The following is a 20,360-nucleotide window of genomic DNA, read 5'->3' on the forward strand; positions in this document are numbered from 1 at the left end:
CAGAATGTAGTACAGAGAGGTTGATATCAATAGGAAAGGGGAAAAAAAACCCAAAAAAAACCCACAACAATACAGCATCCCGAAAACCGCACATTTCTCTCACGCAAGCTGTTTCTCACCGCAGCGAAGGCCGCCCTCCTCTTAGCGACACTGGAGTTGAAGTCAGGAAAGATGAAGACCTTACGGCCCTGATGGAAAAGTTGATTCCAATTCCCGCGTCGAACAACTTTTCCTCTGTTGTGAAAGTAGTGAAACCGCACAATTATCACTCTGGGCCTTTGATTCTCTCGCTCCTCCGAGGGCGCGGGGCCAATACGGTGCACTGTATCCAGCAATGGAACGGTTGGAAAGATTTCTGATCTGAGAACATCCTGGATCGCTCCCTTCTTCTCGTTCCGGAATACTGACAACCCGGAGATTGCTGGTCCTCCACTTTATCGGTGAGTTGTGTGTTAGCCGAATTTAGCTAGTCAATACGCTGTCCTTGTGATTCAGTGCCCGATTTAAAACTCTCAAAAGACACAACAACTGGGGCCAGAGCTGAGTGAATAGCTGCTTTCACCTGTACTGCGATGGTAGATGTTAGCTCCATGATCAAAGTGGTGCATAGGTTTTCCAGGTCAAACGGTAACTTGTCGCCTTGACTCATCGTGTTCGGTGAAGATTTAGGTTTCCGTAGTCTTTCAGAAGCCATAAGTCCTTTCTGGTTATACTTGTAGACAGAGTAATTGAAAAAGAACGCACCAAATGTCTTAGAAAAGATTCAGGTTGCCTGAAAAGCACAATTAAAAGATAAAATGCTTGGGAGCTCACTCCACGTGTGCCTTCTCACTCATGCTCAGCCGGACTCCCATACTTCTATTTTTAAGAAATGGTTTCAAGGTTAAATTATAATGAAGTGTTTGTTCAACCAAAAAAAACCCCTTCTGTTTTAATTCTTTAAGGGTCATTGTAAAAGTAATTGGATAATTGACTGATAAGTTTCATGGCCAGGTGTGGCCTGTTTTCTCATTATTTCATGACAAATTAAGGTCTGGAGCTGATTCCAGACTCACTATGCGGTCTAAAGAACTGTTGATGCAAGTGAAGAAGGCCAGAAAAACCAAAACTACCTATCAGAGAGATAGCAGAAAATTTAGAAGTGTCCAAACAATTTAGTACATTCTTAAAAAGAAGGAATGAACTGGTGAGCTCAGCAACACCAAAAGGCCTGGAAGACCATGGAAGACATCTAAAGTGGGTGATTGCAGAATTCTTTCCTTGTTAAAGAAAACCCCCTTTACAACATCTAGCCAAGTCAAGAACACTCTGGAGGAGATGTATCATTGTCAAAGTCTACAATCAAAAGGCACCTTCATGAATGTAAATATAGTTTACCGCAAGACACAGCACTCAAGAACATATAGGCCAGAGTAGACTTGCTAAAATTTTTTTTTAAAAAACACTTTTAAATAAATAAATAAATAAATAAATAAATAAATAAATAAATAAAATTTAAAAAACCCTGCCAGTTCTTCAATCACATATTTATTGCTTCATTTCAAATCCATAACTTTAAATCCACTGATGGGTAACGTGTTGTTACAAGGGGTGGGATATATTAGGCAGCATGTGAACACAGTTCTCTAATTTGATGTGTTGGAAGCAGGAAAAATGAGCAAGCAAAAGGATCTGAGAAACTTTGACAAGGGCCAATTATGATGACTAGACGACTGGATCACCACATTTCCAAAATGGCAGGTCCTGTGGGGTATTCCTCGTATGCAGTGGTTAGTACCTACCAAAAGTTGTCCAAGGAAGGAAAACTGGTGAACCAGGCTCATTGATGCGCATGGGGGCAGTGATAGCTAGCCCGCCTGGTCTGCTAGCCTGCTTAAAATTGCTGAAAAAGTTAATGTTGTCGATGACCGATGACCGATACTGTGTGTTCTGACACCTTTCTATCACAGGTTGCTGCATATGGGAGCACTGACTTATTTTTGTTCCTGAAATAAAAAATGAGACCAAAGAGGAAAAGATTAGCAGCATGTGTACAGTGTCATGGTGCATTTTCCCCTGATGCTTTCCCCATACATAAGCACATCAATGTAAAATCAGTGGTTAACAAACTGTCCAGAACAAACTCTCTATGAACAAGTCTAAACATGTCAAAAACACTGTCATCATTGTCTTAATGTGTGATTTGACCTGATATATACATTTGTAGGAAAATAAATTTTATATATATATATATATTATATTTGTCTTACAAATAGTTGCATTGTTACACTGTGCTTCATTTTTATTAATCAATGGGCATGGAAGCAATATTATAAAGAATGTTTATAATATAAGAAGACTTATCATGCAGTATGCTAAATCTGAGTGATTATTCTTTGAGAGTTGAAGACATCATGTTATGGGTGAGTTTAAGATATGAAAACTTTGTGATTAAAACCATTGATTAGTTTGGACAATTTACAGGGCGTGAAGGGGGAGAGGGGGTTTCCTGGCCCAATCGGGGACAAAGGTGATGAGGTAAGTAGGACAGACTGAGAGAAGGATTTTGTGATTAAATTAGTAAGGTTCTTTTGACATAATGATGTCATGATTATACCCAGGGTTCTCCTGGTGTTCCAGGACTCCCAGGTGCAACAGGTCAAAGTGGCCCTCCTGTAAGTATCTGCATAAGTGTCTTTCATTTTTAAGATGAGGTCCTTCTTAACAGTGAATGCAAAAAGATTATATTATTCTAAGGTGATGAGGAAACCAAGTATTTTAATTCATGGGTTTACTCAATTTAATTCATTTGTTCATTTCTGATTATCACAGTATACAAAAAAATATTGTCAACTCAAATTGTCTTGTCCAGAATTAATTCTGACCTCCTTACCTCCAGCAATCAGTGAGTATGCCCTGGTTGTAAAATAATAATCCCCAAAATTTTATACATAATCCAGTTAGGGCTGCACGATTGTTGATCATCACGATTATTTTTGATCAATATTGAGATCATGATTATTTATCATGATTATTAATTGATTTTAGGGACAACATATTTTTATTGCACTTTCACATTTAACTAAACAGACCGCTGCTTTCACCTCCATGTTATGCTATATTCCTGCTAATGTACAAATCTTTTGCATCAAATTAGACTGGTCCTTAAAATGAATCATCTCATAGAAGCAAAATATAAATAAAATTGTACCCAAAATATAGTATAAGTAAAAATAAAAATGCCATCAACCAAATGAAAATATGCAATCAAATATAACAATATGCAACCAAATGAAAACAATTCAGGCGTATGCAGAAAAGGCAATAACAGTGTTTACAGGAGGAGAGACACAGCCAAATCACCCAATAGAGTGGTGCAGGGATGATGTCATTTTGTACCGGAACCCGGACGTTAGCATCACACTGATTCCCTCGACAAAAACCCAATAAGATTTTCCCATAAACTTTTGCTTTAAATAATTTTAAATAATTTTAAAATTATTGCAAAAAATCTCATTAAATGACCGATAGCAACCACCTTTTTCAACATGCGTAAAAGCTTTTTAAAAAAATTAGTGGGGTTTTACTGGCGTATTTTATGTCGTAGTATAAAACGTGAAAATATTTTTAGCTTGTGTTCACCACAGACTTTATTTCAGACTTTTAACCAAAATCCCATTAAAAAAAAAAACCTGTTGACTTCAGGACGATGGAACCGGAAAGGCTAAAATGCTAATTCGTTTCCGGGTTTTGGCATTACAAAATGACGTCATCATAGAGTCATCCCTGTGCCACTCTATGGTGACTGTCTGTAAGTTTAGGAAGGGCTTGATTTGATATTCAGTGGAGTTTTCTGTGAGCAGAGGACGAACTTTAAACGTCAATATTGCAGTCGATATTGTTCATGTAATCGTGGCCAGTCAAAATCGTAATCGAGATCAATATTCAATTAATTGTGCAGCCCTAAATCCAGTGGTAAAGCAGATATGATTCTGATTCTGGAAGTAATCAATACAAAGGCTTACATGGATTCAGATTTAGATTTACTGTTACATCGCAATTTACACAGTTACCAAGTAAAGTATAAAAGGCAAGTGAAATTCTTATTTGCAGAGAACCAACATCAAAGGAGAAAAACTATATATATTTACACACACACTGGTTCTTGAAAGTTTGTGAACCCTTTAGAATTTTCTATATATCTGCTTAAATAGCTTTCAGGGAGTAGCTTTCAAGCTAAATTTCGCTTTGGCTAGACTCAGGGCTGGAAATGGGGTGGATGTGGGGGGACTGAATCCGGGAAGTGAATTTCAAGGTGTAACGACGTTCGAGTTCAAACTGACTGCATTTTTTTCGGGAAATGAAGAGGGCTTTTTTTTTTTTTATCCACGCGAAAGCCTACAAAAGGAAGTTACACAAAAAATAAATGAGTTCTGCACATTAGTGTAGCGGGGATATTCTTCATGTGGTTGTGCAATGTTGACTTGTGATTGGCCATAATACCTACAGGCTGCAGCCAATGGGAACGCTTCTCTATCAGTGCACATATTAATCAATAATAATCTTATGACTAAAAATTGATAGTTTTCAGTGACTAAAATGTCAGCATTTTTGTTGACTAAAACTAGACTAAATGCTTATGGGTTTCTTTGACTAAGATGAGACTAAAATGCCCAGACTTTTAGTCAACTAAAACTTGACTTAAAAAAAACAACAGGCAAAACAGACAAAATTGACATTCCAATATTTTTGATAATTTAAAAATGGAAGAGTTCAAACAAACAGTGCCATGTTCTAAGCTGTATAGCACTTGAACTCTTGAGTGTATAGAAACAGCAAAAGAAATTGTCTTGCCCTACTTTTGGAGGGGACTGTATATGTATACTTTTTTTTATTTCAATAAGGTATCAGTCAGTTTATTAACAGATTAAAAGGCTACATGTACATATGTATAGGTATTGGTAACTGTTCTCATTTTACTCAGATTTGTTGACTTAGTCTGTTTTCTGGAATATCAATAATAGAGCTTCTAGCTAAAGCATGCATCACTTAAAGAAATATATTTGTTTCTTCAGGGTCCCATTGGCAGACCTGGAATTTCAGGTCCAGCAGGACCCAAAGGGGAACAAGTAAGGAGGCCAAATTATCTAAAATCTGAATAAAAGACACAAAGCATTAGTTCTGGTATTTTTTTTATACTAATGGTCAAATTGATATGATTGTAAGCATGTTGTGGTAAAAACTGTAGTGTGCATATATATGGGCATTTAAGGTAACCACCTGGTATTTTGCATCTGCAAAAGTACAGAAACATGCACAGAATAATCGCAGAGATGACTGAAAAAGTAAAACTGAAACTTCCCACATGCATGTATAATTACACATCTAATATAAACATTGCTTAAAGGCAATGAGAGGCATGAAATAGCTGTTCAAAATATGAATGCAAAATAAGAGTGTAGATATGAGTATGTCTTCTGTTCATAAGGTTGAGGATTGGAGACTTCCTTCATCTAGAGGCACTCAAGACAAAGTTATTTACAAAATTTTGATAAACCATGCAGTTTTCGAATGGCACTTCAACGAATTTGACCAAGAAGGCGCAAAATTGAGCTTGAGTCTGTAGCTCCATAATGCTTAGAGTGATTGTGATGAAACTTGATGTCATCACCTTTAGGCCCTGAGATTATCTGCAAACCAGTGCCAAACGAATCTATGGCGTCTCAATTTCAAAAGTTATAAAAAAAAAACTTTGAACTTTCGACTTGAGGTAGCTACGGTATGCAAAAACACAGGAAGTAGGCGTGGCCACTTTTACGTAAATGGCTATAACTCTTGAACGAAATGAGATCTTCACCAAATTTGGCAGGCTTATGTGGTCGGCCAGAAAAGTTGGTGCAGTTTTGTCACATGGTGGTGCTATAATACCAAAAAAAAAACATGAAATTGGCTGTAACGATGGAACCGTTGATCCAATTGACTTCAAAATATGCGTAGTGTCTTTGTCTCAGTTGCCATCACTGTCTATGAGCATATTCTTTTATGTTGAAAAACATTTCCGCTTATTTAACTCTTGGTCTAAGAGGTTTTGCAAAGTAAAAAAAAACATCTGCTAGGTGTCGCTAACATGATTTTTGTTGTTAACAGTTGTATATCACGCAGTGTTTTGAACAAACACAACTAATATATATCAAATGATAAGTCTTCTCATTCTAAACAACTTAGCCTCAAAAAGCATTGGTGTCTATCTGAAATATTTACCGAATGGTTTGACAATGTTAAAAACCTACTTTTACGAACTAATCATAGGGTTTTCACTCAAGTGAAATAAAACTATTGCAGGACAATACTTAGGACATCTTAGATCAATAGTTATGAAAAAAAGTTTAACTTTTGATTTACCCACACAAGGGGCACATCAAAAGGTTTGAAGTGGGAGTTCATTAAATATTTGAGATTATTTCAAAAACCTAGTTTTGCGAACTAGTCCTAGGTTTTTTGCTCAACTGTAATAATCCTATTGTAGGACAATTTGTTGGACTACTTAGATTAATAAAAGTTATCAAAAAAGTTTAAGTTTTGATTTAAAAAGTTGAGGTTTTGAAGGGCACATCAAAAATTTTGAAGTGAGTGTGGCCACTTTTACTTGAATGGCTATCACTCTTTTTCACCAAACTTGGTGTATATGTATAGGCTCAATTTGAGGACAGATGTTTAAAAAATTACTGAGTGTGACCAGTTGGTGGCACCATAGCAGAACAAAACATGAAATTGGCACTAAATGTGGAACCATTGTTCCAATAGACTTGATAGATAAATCTTGCAAGAATTGTCCTTGTCCAAGATCCAATCAGCATATATGAGGACAGTTGTGAATCTTAATAAACATGCCCAACAATGGTCGAGCAATGTTCAGCAGCTATTAAACAAACTTAATAAAGGCTGATATTTATTAAAATAATTTAGGTTTTTCTTTGCTTTATGTACTTAGAGGATTGCACAATATTAAGTAATATCTTTAACAGCTTTAAGGGCTAACATCTAAATGACATGAACCCAAATAATTGCTGCTTGCAGCTATATTTATTATTATTGTTGTTGTTGTTGTTATTAGAAACTAAATTATTTTTCTTCTGATTCCTTGGCTCAAGATGATTCGATTGCACCCTATGCAGTTATTTTCTGTCATGAAAATTTTTCCGGCATTTTGAATTTTCTGAAAAACCTACTTTTTCGAACTTGTCCTAGGCTATTTGTGTACAAAGTGGTAAAAGTGTCTGACAATAACAGAATATATGACATACCTTTTTACCAGTTGCATTCAAAATCAGACCTTAATATAAATGTTACTACTTGCTTTCTCACCACAAGCAAACTGCTCCAGAGTTAATTTGTAATTGTTTTGGTGCAGATCCGAGCGTTATTGCCGTGTTCATATATGTCTAACCGAACCGAATGAAGGGAGAAAACGCACCAGGTTCCGAAATAAACGGTCCAAATGTGCCAGGTGTGAAAACGTCCTTAGTGTATGTATTAGGCTGTGCATATTTGTGATTGAGAGAAGATTCCCCTATTGCCAGCTTGCTAATCTAGTGGTGCATTCAGTGTCTATGAATAGTTAAGGCTTTAATTGAACTTCACCACATTCACCAATGGTCCTTAAGAAACTGCTGGGACAGTATGAAAAACTCTGGTACTATTGTTCAATATGTACATAACATTTTGGGTCTGCTAACTCTTATTTGCATGTGTTTTGCAGGGCAGCAAGGGTCCACCAGGCAGGCCTGGACTTCCTGGACCTCCTGTAAGTTTAATCAGTATTTGAGTGATTGACAGCCATTCCACACAAAGATTAATGAACCTCCTGAATTCAGTTATATAATAATAATAATAATAATAGCATTGTCTCTGCTAAGGAATGTTACACAGAAATTGATACAGTGACATCATTTCAGTTTGGGAAGTGGTAATGAAAAACATGAGCTTCCTCTATTACTGATGGCACATTTTTGAGTTTGGTTCCTCTCACGGTTTCTACTACATGAGGATTTGACTGTTCCTGACCTCTGTTGCCTCTTGCTTGCTCAATAGAAATCTTGATCTATGTCTAGATTTTTCAAAAGCCGCTTTGTGACTGTGTTGTTAAAATTTTACCATGACTCAGCCCCACCAAAAAGCACTACACAAAAAATATTACCAAGATTCAGCCCCACCAATAATACATCGTTATACCAGCATGTTTGTAGTGCCAATACTTTGTGAAGAACTTGTCCCACCTGTTGTACCTGTCTCTCTATATTTCAGTGTTTTTTGCTTTTCCAGTGTCTCTGCATTCAATTTTCTGTACTCTCTCACTTTCTTAACCTGATGTTTCTCTTGCATCTTAAATTTATCTCTAATCTGTCAACCTGTCTCATTTTTAATCCCAGACTCCCTTTCATCTCAACCATATCCTCCCTCTCCTATTTTCGTCTTGCACCCTAAAGTTTGCTGGGTTAAAATAACTACATTTTGGTCAATTTGGAAAGCCAGCACTTGGAACATGGAACACTATGGACTATGGAACACCCCAGCGCACCCAGCAAGTTAGGATTAGGATGTTGACCGAGTATGCTGGTTGAATTTTTTTTTAACCCAATTTGTGGGTAAAAATTACTGTATTGCTGGACAGCAATCGTTTTTCCCATATCAGCACAAAACACATAAAGCAATGCTTTTTCTTTAGAATAGTACTTATTGTGACAGTGTTGTTTTTTGGCATAAATTTAATTAATTAACTGCAAGGTATACAATAAATACTGATTATTTTATGCAACACATTTAATTACAACTTTGTATTTATATGTTTTATTTCTTCAAACAATATATTAACTACTTCTCACCTCTTACACATGTTGAGAGTTTGAATCTAACTGCGAAACAGCTTGTGACCCCATTAGGAGTTATAGGGTAACCTGTCCTAGAAAGTTGATGATAGTTTCATGTTCAAATTCATCTTAAAATTCAAATTAACTTCATAGGTTAATCTTATTTCTAATGGGCTGTGTTTGTTTTTATCAGTTTTGCAGGCTAACTGTTGGATTAATCACTGTGACACCTCACAGTTTTGGTCAGGATTGGTGTCCTTCTCCGTCTCAGGTTTGGCATGTGAGGAGACAACAAGGAGGCAAAAAGAGAGCTTGTAGTTTCTCTCAGAGCAAATAAATAGCTGAGCATCACATATGGCTCAGCTGAGAGCTTGATGCTGGATTATAAGCCACATACATGTACATGCATGGCCATCATCTGAAGAGGCTCGTCCTGATGTATCTGTGATTGTCCACTGATCAAAGCACATTGTAAATAAATTTTAAATATTTATTTAAAATTATTTATATTATTTATATTTAAATTTTGAAATACAGTCCCATCATTCTTCTGTTTTTGCTATACACTGAGGACATTTGGGTTGGAGATCCAAAGATAAGTATGAGACGACAGACTAGAATGTCAGTTCATTTCCTGATATTTACATCTAGATGTATGAAACAATTTTGAACCCAATACCACCCAATTTTAAGGTGAGCAAAAGTATTGGAATAAATAGTCTTAAAGTAAATTGAAGTAAATAACACTTAATATCTGGTTGCATATCCCTTGCTTATAATAACTGCATCAAGCCAATGACCCCCTAAGATCACCAAACTGTTGCTTTTTTCTTTTGTTATGCTTTTCCAGGCTTGTACTGTAGCATAGCTTCTTTAATTTTTTTTGGGAAGGTTTCGCCATTCAATCTCCTCTTGAGGTCTGGTGATTGACTTGGCCAATCTAAAACCTTCCACTTTTTTTCCCTGACAAAGTTCTTTATTGTGTTGGCATTGTGTATCGGGTCATTGTCTTGCTGTATAATGTATTTTCCAATTAGATTGAATACATTTAACTGTAAATTGGCAGACAGAATGTTTCTGTAGACTTCTGAATTCATTCTCCTACCATAAAGATTAGTGAGCCCATTGCAGAAGCAGCTATGCAAGCTCAAGCCATGACACTACCTCCACCATGCTTGACCGATGAGCTTGTATGTTTTGGAGGTGACTCTTCTTTTCTCCACACTTTGGCCTTTCCATCACTTTGTTCTGAGTCTTACTGTTTGAGTAGTTTGTATCTTGTTGTACGGCCTCTATATTTCTGCTCTCAAAGTCATCTTTGAACAGTGGGTGTGATACCTTCAACCCTGACCAGTGAAGGTGGTTGTTTTTTTGGGTTTTTTCTTCTGCGCTCTCACAATAACTGCTGTTCCAAAATGCACACCTAGATGTAAATATTAGGAAATTAAACCTAAAACTCTGTTTTATCGCCTCATTCATTTTTTGATCTCAAACTCAAATCTTTTCATTGTATATTTAAAAAAAGTATTCGAAATGTTCGTGCCTATGGACACAGCTTCAGCTCAGAGTGATGCTCGGTCACTAGGAAATAGTAAATAGGTGGATAATGATCTGTTGTGCCACACCTTAGCTTGTAGCACATACCTACAGATGGCTTGGCCTGGCCAGATGTATGTCATGGTCACTGGCATCTTGTACTCCTGGCTACAGGAAGTGCTTTGTTAGGGCCCACTGCTGTTATCATGGCAGTGAGATGTCTAGAGTGGGACATAGGTTAAATTTATGGATGATGCCAGACATGGTTAGCACAGTCCACATAAATGGATATACTGTATGTAATTGAACTCATGAGAGCTATATCAGGGCTGCTTCTTTGCCGTACAGCTAAAAGAAGCTTTTTAAGGAGGAGTCCGTGCGTCAATCCAAAGTCACTGTATCCAAATGGAAAAAGCAAAAGCAAGCCATTTTGAAGCTGAGAAAAGAGGAAACATTGATCAAAGCCATTGCACAAGCATTGGGCATAGCCAATCAGCAATTTGGATTGTCCTGGAAAAGAAAGACACCACTGGTGTTCTAGCAACCAGGCATCAAACAGGTCAGCCAAGGAAAACAACATCAGTTGAGCACAGAAACATTGAGAGCTGTGAAGATAACCCCAAAATCAACAGGAAGTGACATCACCAACAACCTCCAGAGGGCAGGGATGAATCTACTATTAGAAGAGGACTTTGAGAGCAGAAATATAGAGGCCATACGACAAGATGCAATACTCCCATCAGCAGTAATAATCAAAAGGCCAGATTGGAATTTGCAAAGAAATAAAGAGATGAGCCCCAAAAGTTCTTGAACCAAGATTAACCTCTACCAAAGTGATGGAAAGGCCAAAGTGTGGAGAAAGAAAATATCTGCTCATGATCCAAAACAGATGAGCTCATTGGTCAGTTATGGTGGAGGTAGTGTTATGGCTTGGGCTTGCATACCTGCTTCTGGAATGGGCTCATTAAACTTGGCTGATTATGTAATTCATGATGGTAGCAGCAGAATGAATTCAGAAATCTAAAGATATATTATGTCTGCGAATTTACAGAGAAATGCATCAAATCTAAGTGGGAGAATTTGATGCAATAAAGGACTTCATCAGGGGGGGAAAGTGGAACGTTTTAGACTGGCCAAGTCAATCACCAGACCTTAACCCAACTGAACATTCATTTCACCTCCTGGCTGAACATAATAAAATGGTTAAATGGTACAGTAGTCTTGTATTATAAATCTGGAATTAAAAAATGTAGGGTGCTCAAGGCTTGAAGTTGCATTCATTCATAATTTGGGTTTGTTTGCCCAAAAAGTTTGGGAACCCTAGTGCTAGACACATTCAATTCAATTTTATTTGTGTAGTGCTTTCAACGATGGACATTGTCACAAAGCAGCTTTACAGAAATCTATAAATTCTGGCTATAAATTTATCCCTACTGAGCAAGCCAGAGGCAATGATGGCAAGGAAAAACTTCATGAGATGATGTAAGGAATAAACCTTGAGAGGAACCAGACTCAAAAGGGAACCCATCCTCATCTATAGGACAACGGATAGTGCCATTATAAATAATTCCCTTCTATAACTGCCTACTCCATGGTCAAAAAGTGCATAACTCACGTAAGTTCTCTTGGCCTCATACAAGCCATAAAACGGACAAGTGTCATTCTCTCTGACTTCTGACAGTCATCTGAGCAGTATTGACTTGTTTGTGGGTGGACCTCCAATGGCTATCCTTTGGAACCAATCCTGCCCTATAATGCCCTATGTATCATTTATTTATTTATTTATTTATTTATCAGTGGCTGCATGAGACAGGCATTCTGCTATTGGAACAGCATCAGGCTTGGTCCAGCCAAATTCTGACCCCATCACAAAACTGGCTGTCCTAAGGAAAAAAAAATTCTCCTGGACAGTCAGATCTTCATCTGATTCTTTAAAGCCTGGCTGTTATACCAAGTCACAGCAGTGGGCTTGTGCATTCCATAATTGTGCCCTCATTGCTCTGGATCACAGTTCCCTTTGGGGTTGCCTTTTCAGTTACAGGCAATTCAAGTTAATGTCTTTCCCTCCATCTTCTCTCTAGAGCAGAGGGTAAGGACAAACAGCAAAACTGCATCTGTGATTAGTGAAGACAGAGCTTAGAAAACTGTTAACAAAGAATGCTGTTTATTTGAAGACCATGTAAAAGTTTTGCCAGAGTTCACTGTTTTCAGTCTCAGAGTTTTTTCTTCTTTCTCATTGTATATATTTTGTTTGTTTTGTTTCTTGAAAGGTTATGTTCAATACTTTTGGCACAAATTTATTTCCATACTTTTGGTGGTGTTCAGCATTCCCTTTTTTTAAGAATGTATGAAATTGAATTGGCCACTCCTTCAGCTATCTCTCTGATAGATCTGTTTTTGTTTTTTCAGCCTAATGATTGCCTCCTTCACTTGCCTATTGACAGTTTCCATGAACAGCTACCAAATGCAAATTCAACACTTGGAATTAACTCCAGACCTTTTATCTCCTTAATTTGTCATGAAATAGCAAGTAACCAGGCCACACATAGCCATCAGTGCTTTGTCCAATTACTTTTGAGGCTGTGAAAAATATTCAATAATTTTGTTAAAGCCCTTTAATTAAAGCTAAAAGTCTACATTTTACTCACATCTTGTCTGCTTCATTTCAAATCCATTGATTTGTGTTACTGTCCAAAGAGGTACATACATAAACATCAACACAAATTTATCTCAACCACTTCATTATTTGTCCCAGTACCAAATCCTTAATTCATGCCAAAATCCCTCTCACATTCATCACAGCTTCTGCTTCATTTATTTACCCTTTTTATCCCAATTCTATACCATCCCTTATTCCACCCCTGCCTCTTCATCCCAATTTTTTTCTCATTCATTACAATTCATTTGTCCCAACCCATCACTCACTCATTCCAACCATCCTCCATTAATCCCAGCACCAATTCCTTGAACTATTAATTGAACTACAGTCAAACCTTGGATTGTGAGTAACTTTGTTTGCGAGTGTTTTGCAAAATGAGCAAAAATTTTTAATAAATTTTAACTTGATATACGAGTGAGGTCTTGCAATACGAGTACCTGTAGTATGTATACGCTGCTTTGTCTGCCTAGCGTCACATGATAAATACTGAGCCGATGGTTCTTCTCTCACATGCTCGGTCTCAGTCAGCGTGCTTCACTTGTACAGTCAACATCCATGTGAGCATATACTGTTTACTATAGTGTTGTAACTTTTGTGACTGTGTAGTAACTGTACTGCGACAATGGCCCCCATGAAGAAAAAATTTGAAAAGGAAGGCGATAAGAAAAAGGAGATGATTACGGTGGAAGTTAAGAAGGAAATCATCGAGAAGCACAAACGAGATATGCAAGTAGCTGAGTTGCGAGTAGTCAGTTGTCGATGAAATTGTGTCCTTGGGGAAGACCATGGGACTGGAGGTGAATGAAGACGACATTGAAGAGCTGGTGGAGGAACATGGCCAGGAGCTGACCACCGACGAACTGATGGATCTGCATCACGAGCAACAGCAAGAGGTTATGGAGGAGGTCTCGTCTGAGGAGGAGGAGGAGGAGAAAAAGATGGACAAATCCCTCACTTCAAATGGGATTAGGGAGGTGTGTAAAATGTGGGAAACAGTGCAAAATTTTGTAGAAAAGCACCACCCGAGTAAGACTGTAGCAGTGCGAGCGATGAATCTGTTTAACGACAATGCAATGTCACATTTCCACGAAATCCTTAAAAGGAGGCAAAAGCAAGTTTCACTGGATAGGTTCCTTGTTAACGTCGTACAAAAAGAAAAAAGATTCCGGCGAGCCAACAGATAGCAGTGATTCCATTAGTAACAATGAAAGTTGTCCTTCACAATAATTAATAAATTCGATTACTTTATATTAAATTTAAATAATAAAAATATAAAATTGTTTTTTGTGTTAATCATTATTATGTATATGAATATTTTTGGGTTTTGGAACGAATCATCTGAGTTTCCATTATTATGGGGAAATTCGCTTTGATATACGAGTGCTTTGGATTACGAGCACGTTTCCAGAACGAATTATGCTCGCAATCCAAAGTTTGACTGTATTAATTTTAGTATTATTTCAGCTTTTCAATATCTTATGATATCTATGATGAACTTGTTGAATTTTAAGAAGTCGCATATAGTTTGCTCCACTCCACATCCTGAGACTTCTGCTCCAATCTTGAGCTTTGCAAGTCCTGCTTTCATCCTACTTTTACAATTTTCAACCTTGTCCAGGAGAGACAAATTCCTGCTATATTATTATTGATTGACTGCTCACCATGACCAACTTTCCTCCTGTCAGGGTAGCACTAAAAGGGCGCTAAACTACACTTCCCATCAGCCCCAGCATGTCACATGGCACTAATTACTCAATCCTGTTTCCCATCTCACCCTGATTTGCACCACTATTTAAGCTCTGGTTCCTGTGTACCTCATTGTCCTACTTCTGTTGATATGTTTGTTTCCTTGCCTGCCATAGTCTGGCCAATGTATGCGTTAATGTTTTGTGCATACTCACCACTTTAGTTGTTGTTCTGCCTCCTTGCTCCTCTGAGAACATCACTCTCCCTCCTTGCTCTGCTGAGGATGTCGCACTCCCTTCTTGCTCCACTGAGGGCATTGCTCCCTGCCAACTCATGCCTGGGCCCGATGTTGTCTACCCGCTCTGGTAATTTTTTGCGGAGGGGGAAGTCATCCTGGCTTGAGCCGTCTCCCACCCTCCTTGCCCTGTTGCTCTGCCTAGTTGCTCCACTGAGGACATCGCTCTGCTGAGAGCATTCCCCTGCCCCTCTGCCCTACAGAGGATGCCATTACAGATCTTGGCCTCGCCATAGGCATCACTCCCTGTTCTGCCTTGGATGTCACTATGTCACCCAGCTCCACTTCAGATGTTGCTCTGCCTTCCTACTCTACTTCAGACGTTGCTCTGCCTTCCTACGCCACTGAGGACATTGCTCCGCTTTCTTGCTCCGCTGAGGATGTTGCTCCGCCTCCTTGCTCAACTAAGGATGCCACTTCGCCTCATTGCTCTGCTAAAGACTTCGATCCTACCTCTTGCTTCGCGGTGTACATCGTCTCCCCCCAACTATGCAGAGGACATTGCACCCCCCCTTGCTATGCGGACAGTGTTGCTCCCCCTCTGGCCTCGCATTGGACATTGCTCTCTCCTCTGGCATTGTGCAGAATGTCGCTCCCTCCTCTGGTTCCGGCCTTGTACTTCGCTCCCCTTGCTGGCTTCACGGTGGCTGATTTTCATGTTCTACCATGGACATCGTGCCACCCCACTGCCTTGTGAAGGATTAGAGTTAGGGTTAGTTTTGCAACTAAATGTTTCCAGTACGTGTTGATCAGTCCTGCACATTGGTACTGTATGGAGGAATTTTGGCCCATTCCTCAGTACAGAAAAGCTTCAAGTCTGGGATTTTGGATGGTGTCCTCACATGCTTGCTTTGGGTCCTTCAACCATATTTCTATTGGATTTAGGTCCAGAGATTGACTTGACCATTCCAAAATATTAACTTCTATTGATTATGTTCCAAAACACTAACTTGGCTCAGGGTTGTCGTCTTGCTGCATGACTCACTTTCTCTTGAGATTCAGTTCGACAGATGTCCTGACATTTTCATCAGAATTCATTGTTCGATCAATGATGGCACATCGTCCTGGCCCAGATGCAGCAAAACAGGCCCAATCCATACTAGCACTACCATGTTTCACAAATAGTTTAAGGTTCCTATGCTGGAATGCAGTGTTTTCCTTTCTACCAAAATAATGCTTCACATTTAAACCAAAAATTCTATTTTGGTTTCATCAGTCCAGAATTATTTTTACAATAGCTTTCTGGCTTGTCCACCTGATTTTTAGCAAAATGCAGAGGGGAAGCAATGTTCTTTTTGAAGAGCAGTGGCTTTCTCCTTGCAACCCAACCATGCACACCATTGTTGTTTGTTGTTCGGTGTTCTCCTGATGGTGGACTCATGAACTATAACATTAGCCAATGTAAGAGAGGTCTTTGGTTGCTTAGAATTTACCCTAGGATCCTTTGTGACCTCGTGGACTATTGCACTTCTTGCTCTTGGAGTGATCTTTGTTGGTCGACCACTTCTCAGAAATCTCCTTTGTTCGTACCACAATACACTTCCACGAACTTGTGAAGATCAGGCTTTGATTAAACCCTGTTCTTTAAATAAAACAGGGCACTCACTCACTGATTGTCATCCCATTGATTGAAAACACCTGACTCTAATTTCACCTTTAAGTTAACGCTAATCCTAGAGGTTCACATACCTTTGCCATTCACAGATGTTATGTTGAATTATTTTCCTTAATAAGTAAACGATCAAGTATAATATTTGTCTCATTTGTTTAATTGAGATCTCTTTGTCTACTTTTAGGACTTGCGTGAAAAATCTGACGATGTTTTAGGTCATATTTATGCATTAATTCTAAAGGGTTCACAAACTTTCACGCACCACTGTATGTCCTATCGTCATCATCACTGCCCTTCTTTGGAGGCATGAGTGGCCAGATAGTGTTATTCTAATTCACACTGATTATTAAGCGATTTTTGTTGCATCAATCAAAAACCCCTTATAACCCTATAACTAATAGCATTTTTTTTACTGCTTCACCTGGCACTCGAAACTCAGACACTTGGCACCTCCAGCAGAGCCACTTCTGAATCTGAAGCCATCTTCTGCTAGTCTTCATTATCGTACCCAACAAGTTTTAAAAGAAAATTCTAAGTATTACTGCTTCCTCCACATATGGAACAGTCTGAAAATTCTTACTTAAACTCCAAACATCATCTTATATTCATGTCATGTCATATCCACCTTGTACTCTGGCCAGGATTAAGTTCATTCTCATCTCTAGATCTTCTCATGCCTTTGTTTAAGACTTCTAGATAATACTTCTCATAATTATAGCTCAAGTTCTTAGATTTCTTCCCCTTTACAATCCTATCACTCCTAATATCACTATCAATTGAAGGCATGGTCTTCAGCGGCAGAATTGAGTTATCAAATAGCTGAAGTTTCCATATGAAATTCCAACTAAAATCTTAAGTCCATGTCCTTGATTTAGTTTTTTAAGTCCAGTGAGGTCTTTATTTAAGCTCTATTTGCTCTTCTTAATGCTTCAGTTGTTCTTCTATGTACTCTGTTGTGAATGTGTATACCTGGATGTTCCTATGGAACACTAAATCAAACAAGCTCTTTTCTGATTAGTAATTTCTGTCACTTGATTAATTCATGCTCCCCACCATAATGCTGATTTGAAGAGTTAGCCAATTTATCACCTACATTTTAAATGAGAGACCCAGCTTTTTAGCAGTAGACTTTTGCACCTATATTTCAGTTAAATTCAGTTCAGTATTATTTATATAGGTTTTTTTTTTATAGGGATTAATCCACACTTAAAATCTGTATCTTGTGTTTATATATTTCTGTAAAGCTGTTTTGAGACAATGTCTATTGTAAAAAGCGCTATACAAATAAAATTGAATAGAATTGAATTGAATATAGTGCAGTGGTCATTAGGCCTCATTTATCACGCTAGCTACGAAAGGATTTACAGTATTGCTAAATCATTTGTATTGTATGAGTATTTACACAAGATATTTCATATTCATGAAAACCTTTCGTAAAAACATTTGTATCCTACTCATGGTCCTGAGTACTTTAGGTGTCATTTTATGCACAAGATAACAAACTAACTTTTATATATATGTCACGTATCGTGACGCAACGGAGATAAGGTAGGATGCAATCGCAGTTTGAACAGGTTTTATTGAGAGACACAGGCAGGTTAATCCAAATCGTTATCCAAAAACGTAATCCAAAACATGCAAGAGGCCAGGCAATCGGAAACAGGCATAAATGGAGCAGGGCAGGAAACTATGTCGTGGTCACAGAAAACAGGTCGAGATACAAAACATGAAACATAAGCTGTGACTATGAACTGGGAAACCAGCGTGAACTAAACAGACGAATCTAAACATGAAACATGACATGGACAAGGACTGTGGCTAACTGTAGTAAGGAATCAATACTAATGTTCTAATGTACTCTAATATTCCGCACTGTGTGCTGGGAGGTGTGCGGTATATATACAAACCTAATCAGCCTCGTAATGGCTGACGGCTGAGGGCACTTCAAACACACATGAAACCACAGCCAATGACAGAACAGGGAGGAGACATAACAAAACATAACAAATGCACGTGTCCAAATGTCACGAATGTCAACAAGGGAAAAGCAGGTGCTCGCGCACCTGCTCGTGCTCGCGCGCTCACATGTTCCACAGCGCGCTGCTTAAAGGAGAACTCATGACAATATAGATAAAGATAACACTGTCGAGTTTAAGTAGCTTCTGTATTTCACTTAAACACATGCAAATGTATTGAAAGTTTGTGAAACCCATACATTTTATTTTAATCACATTAATGATGAATATTAAAATTTAAAAAATTTAAAAAGCAAGCCAATGTAAATCCATACACTAAGACAAATATTATTAGTTATTTAATAAAGAAAAAAAATACTGCTATATAAAATGAGCACAGGCTTAAATGGTGTAAGTTGATTTAATTTCTCACAGCATCTTCTTTTAATGCTGTGCAAAACTTTAGAGCGAGCACTAAAAGAAGAAAAAGTGGCCGATCTAGTATTTCTCAAGCTGCAATGTGCCATGTATATTTCCTACCATGCTGCGCGCCAACAGTCGACGAGATACTTTGAATAAAAAACTAAAATAGCAATAGCTTTTCCCTGTGTGATGAGCTTGGTATCCATGATCACCTGGGTACAGTATATATATATATTGGCCTTTTTCACCAGCTTCAGTATTTTTATTGGCATAGATGTATCTCAAAATTACTTCCACTTCTTCCCAGGAGAAAGTCTTTTTTGTCATTTACTCATCAATTCATTTTCAACGTGTTTCAAATTAGCTGTTCTGTGCTTGCACTTTGTAATTTATGGGTGATTGTCACTGATCAACATATACAGTATCTCACAAAAGTGAGTACACCCCTTACATTTTTGTAAATATTTGATTATATCTTTTCATCTGACAACACTGAAGAAATGACACTTTGCTACAATGTAATGTAGTGAGTGTACAGCTTGTGTAACAGTGTAAATTTGCTGTCCCCTCAAAATAACTCAACACACAGCCATTAATGTCTAAACCGCTGGCAACAAAAGTGAGTACACCCCTAAGTGAAAATGTCCAAATTGGGCCCAAAGTGTCAATATTTTGTGTGGCCACCATTATTTTCCAGCACTGCCTTAACCCTCTTGGGCATGGAGCTCACCAGAGCTTCACAGTGTGCCACTGGAGTCCTCTTCCACAAATGAAAATTCTTGGCCAAAACCGAATATAATGAAAAACTTGGCCAAAGGCCGAATACCGAAATGTTTATTCCATTTATTTTGCCATTTTTTTTCACCATTGCATAAATTAGTCAAAATGTGCTTTTTACTATTTTGTCTTGCTTTTCAAAGAAAAAATCAATTACAAAAGCTACAATTTCAAAATATTTATTTAACACTGAACTTTTTTTAAATTCTAGCAGGCATAGGATATCAACAAGGCACAATATAACGTTAAATAAATAAATTAGTAAAATAAAAATATTTTTATGTGGTCATCTTTGAGCCCCCCTTGAATAGCCTATGTTAGGCCTATAACTGACTGCTGAAAAAATGTAACACACTGTAGCCTACAACAAAAAAGTGCATTAAAAAGTGCATTGACGAGTGCAAAAAATGGTTATATTCGGTTATATACGGCTGATTATATTCGGGATGTATATCGCTCGCGTCCCTGTACACCTCGCGGAGTATTATAGTAGATATAGTATAGTTAGATACGTTGTTAATGTTATGTTCCTTGATAGATTTAGTTAGTTTAAACTATAGATTAGTTCATT

General features: G+C 37.9%; 2 protein-coding genes across 7 annotated transcripts in view; one reads left to right on the plus strand and one right to left on the minus strand.

Moving 5' to 3' along the window:
- Positions 1-20,360, plus strand: part of LOC128604273 (collagen alpha-1(XIX) chain-like) — a 250,103-nt gene that overhangs the window by 178,422 nt on the left and 51,321 nt on the right. For all 6 annotated transcript variants that reach the window (XR_008385160.1, XM_053619275.1, XM_053619277.1 and 3 more), the window contains 4 exons: positions 2,464-2,517; positions 2,601-2,654; positions 5,055-5,108; positions 7,739-7,783. Coding sequence is in view for 5 of the 6 variants with exons in the window: in XM_053619275.1 (XP_053475250.1) it covers positions 2,464-2,517; positions 2,601-2,654; positions 5,055-5,108; positions 7,739-7,783 (207 nt within the window). In the remaining variant the exon portion in view is untranslated. The remainder of the gene's footprint in view (positions 1-2,463; positions 2,518-2,600; positions 2,655-5,054; positions 5,109-7,738; positions 7,784-20,360) is intronic.
- LOC128604275 (collagen alpha-1(IX) chain-like) overlaps positions 2,259-20,360 on the minus strand; it is an 87,525-nt gene continuing 69,423 nt past the window's right edge. The window contains exon 16 of the transcript XR_008385161.1: positions 2,259-2,268. The gene's annotated coding sequence lies outside the window, so the exon portion shown is untranslated. The remainder of the gene's footprint in view (positions 2,269-20,360) is intronic.

Source organism: Ictalurus furcatus, chromosome 29 (assembly GCF_023375685.1).
Source record: "Ictalurus furcatus strain D&B chromosome 29, Billie_1.0, whole genome shotgun sequence".
NCBI classification, from domain to species: Eukaryota; Metazoa; Chordata; class Actinopteri; order Siluriformes; family Ictaluridae; genus Ictalurus; species Ictalurus furcatus.